Source organism: Cherax quadricarinatus, chromosome 47 (genome assembly GCF_038502225.1).
Source record: "Cherax quadricarinatus isolate ZL_2023a chromosome 47, ASM3850222v1, whole genome shotgun sequence".
In the NCBI taxonomy this organism is placed as follows: domain Eukaryota; kingdom Metazoa; phylum Arthropoda; class Malacostraca; order Decapoda; family Parastacidae; genus Cherax; species Cherax quadricarinatus.
Genome location: NC_091338.1, coordinates 25,648,120 through 25,651,106, shown reverse-complemented (window position 1 = coordinate 25,651,106; position 2,987 = coordinate 25,648,120). Strand labels below are relative to the sequence as shown.

The 2,987-nt window shown below is 39.3% G+C and overlaps 1 protein-coding gene across 1 annotated transcript; it reads left to right on the top strand.

The window, feature by feature from the left end:
• Nucleotides 1-214: 214 nt before the first annotated feature.
• LOC138854049 (uncharacterized) lies at nt 215-2,390 on the top strand. The gene is made up of 2 exons (XM_070094766.1): nt 215-570; nt 633-2,390. The coding sequence occupies exon 2, from the start codon at nt 744-746 to the stop codon at nt 2,142-2,144; it is 1,401 nt and encodes a 466-aa protein (XP_069950867.1). The 5' UTR covers nt 215-570; nt 633-743; the 3' UTR covers nt 2,145-2,390.
• The last annotated feature ends 597 nt before the right edge of the window (nt 2,391-2,987 follow it).

The following is a 2,987-nucleotide window of genomic DNA, read 5'->3' as shown; positions in this document are numbered from 1 at the left end:
TCACAACAACTACCTGTGTAACAACACAATAACTACCTGTGTAACAACACAATAACTACCAGTGTAACAACACAACAACTACCTGTGTAACAACACAACAACTACCCGTGTAACAACACAATAACTACCCGTGTAACAACACAATAACTACCTGTGTAACAACACAATAACTACCTGTGTAACAACACAACATGTTTTAGTAGCTGACCTATATTCAGCTGACCAGTGTACAGTGAGAGAATCATAGCAGAAAAAGCCAAATATATCTTTAAACTCAAGGAAAGTCAGGTGGCGTTAGTCCCCTCAGTGTTTTAAAAATGGCTGAGTCAGCAGACCAGGTCAGGAGACAACAACACGACACAACCCCCGATAAATGGAATTGAGGGGGATTTGGAAGGATAAAACCATTGATTAAACCTTTCTGGTCTACCAGAATGGAAAGGAGTTAGAAGTTAATTGGTGAAGCCAGACTGTGAAGTGAGGTGGGTAGGGGAGTGTGTAATAAGGGGTTAACTGTAAGGGTTTTGTGAAGTTAAGGGAAAAGTGAGCAGTGAAGAGGGTTTTGAAGAGGTTAACTGTAAGGGTTTTGTGAAGTTAAGGGAAAAGTGAGCAGTGAAGAGGGTTTTGAAGAGGAAATTTTACTAGTAATTCAGTGTGATTGCTAAAGCAGATACTAAGTGTACTAGGGACTGGAAAAGAGAAATAAATATTGTTGTATATGAGTAAAAGAGCGAAGAGTGAAAATGGCAGGCATTAGAGGGGTACAGGCTGCCATAATTATATTTATATTTCTTCTTCAATTCCATGAAGAAAGAAATCAGTCATGGGGGTTGGAAAAGGTGAATGGAGTAACAGCGCCCTGGACAGTAAAAGCCCAACAGTTGCCATCCTACCAGAAAAGTAAATGTCACTATCGCCGCAAGGTATGGCAACACCGCATACCCAAACAAAAACAGTGGCACACAGCTCTTATTGTAGCGCTCTTAAGTGGTGATATCCAAATTAATCCAGGACCTCAAACTATTGTGCAGAGGCAAAACAGACAGATAAATGACGGCGATAATGACGGTCTAGTAGCTAGGGATGATAACCTTAACTCCACATGTAATGCATACATAGGTCAATGTGAGACAATACAGCCATTATTATCTCAAACACTACCAAACAGATGCATACACTGTACTAAAGTACGCATGAAAAACAGAAAAGGCACCTTATGTAAAATGTGTAAGGGGTGGGTGCATGATGGATGTATGTACAATTATAGCAACGGTGCCAGAATTCATTTTGTGTGTAACAAATGCACTTTGGCACAGTTACCCTTTAGCAGTGATGACATTGATTTACCTAATTTTAATACAAATGACCCATTGCCATATATTGATGATTATAATTGTTTTATGAAAACAGGCCTTCACTTTATTCATGTCAATGCAAGATCACTTCTTCCTAAATTGGCAGAGATTAGGATTCTAGCTAACAAAATTAGGGCGGCAGTTATAACCATCTCTGAATCTTGGTTGGATGATACGGTGACTGACGACGAGGTCAAAATAGAAGGTTACAATATAAAACGCTTAGATAGAAACAGAAAGGGTGGTGGAGTATGTGTCTACATTAGAAATGACTTAGCTTACAATCCAAGACCTGATTTAAATAACAATAAACTGGAGATTCTATGGTTTGAAGTGCTGCTTCCCAAGAGCAAACCCATCTTAGTAGGAACTAGTTACCGCCCTCCTACCCAGGACCAGTTCTTAGAAGACTTTTCCAGAGTCTTGTCCGGAGTTGAAAACAATTGCGAGACAATAATACTGGGCGACTTCAATATCTGTTTTCAGCAGCAAAATAACGGGCTATGCAAAAGGTATAAGCAAATTCTAGGATTAAATAGCTACACCCAACTAATTAATACACCAACCCGGATCACACAGTTCTCAGCCACCCTAATTGACCACATACTTTGTAACCGCGCTGAGAACATTAGTCAGTCAGGCGTCATTACCACAGGTCTTAGTGATCATTTCATCATTTACTGCACCAGGAAAATCACTAGGGATAGGATAGGCCTACACAGGACAATAAAAATGAGGTCAACTAGAAACTACAGTAAAGAAACACTGGTAAATAGGCTACACAATTGAGACTGGACAGAGATAACAAGTTGCACGGACGTAAACGATGCCTGGGAAAAATTCAAAACAATGTTCACTACCATTCTTAATAATATTGCACCAGTTAAAGAGGTTAGGATTAAACGAAGAACTGAACCCTGGATGACTACTGAGATATTAGATAATATGAAATTCAGAGACCAGCTGCTAAAAAGATTTAAAGCAAACAGACAGGATATTGCAGCACTAAATGAATTCCAAAGGGTGAGAAACAGAGTACAGAGGCTTATAAAAGGAGCAAAGGCAAAGCACTATTGCTCAAAAATTGAAGAGTATAAGCATAACCCCAGAAAGCTCTGGCAACAACTAAAACAGTTGGGGTATAGCCATAAGCCAGTAGATAGGTCTAACATAGTACTCACTATCGATAATGAGGTATGCCACGAAACATCTAAGGTGGCAAATTGCTTTAATTCCTACTACACATCTGTTGCATCAACACTAGTAAGTAAACTACCAGCTGCATCAAATACCTTTAACACAGACTCTGATAAGTTTCAAACATACTATACCAATAAAGGGGTAACCCCAAACAGTTGTCAACTAGTAAGTGTATCTCATGACTTCATTCAAAAAGAACTAAGCAGGTTAAACCCAACTAAGAGCACAGGCCCTGATAACATCCCGTCTAAGTTCCTAAAAGATGGTGCTTCTGAACTGTCAATCCCTATTGCTCACATAATAAATCTATCAATCACCACTAATACCGTACCGGAGGGGTTCAAGGAGGCCAGAGTTACTCCTGTCTTCAAGAAAAATAATAGGTCTGATGTAAGCAACTATAGACCTGTTAGTATACTCAGTATAATATCT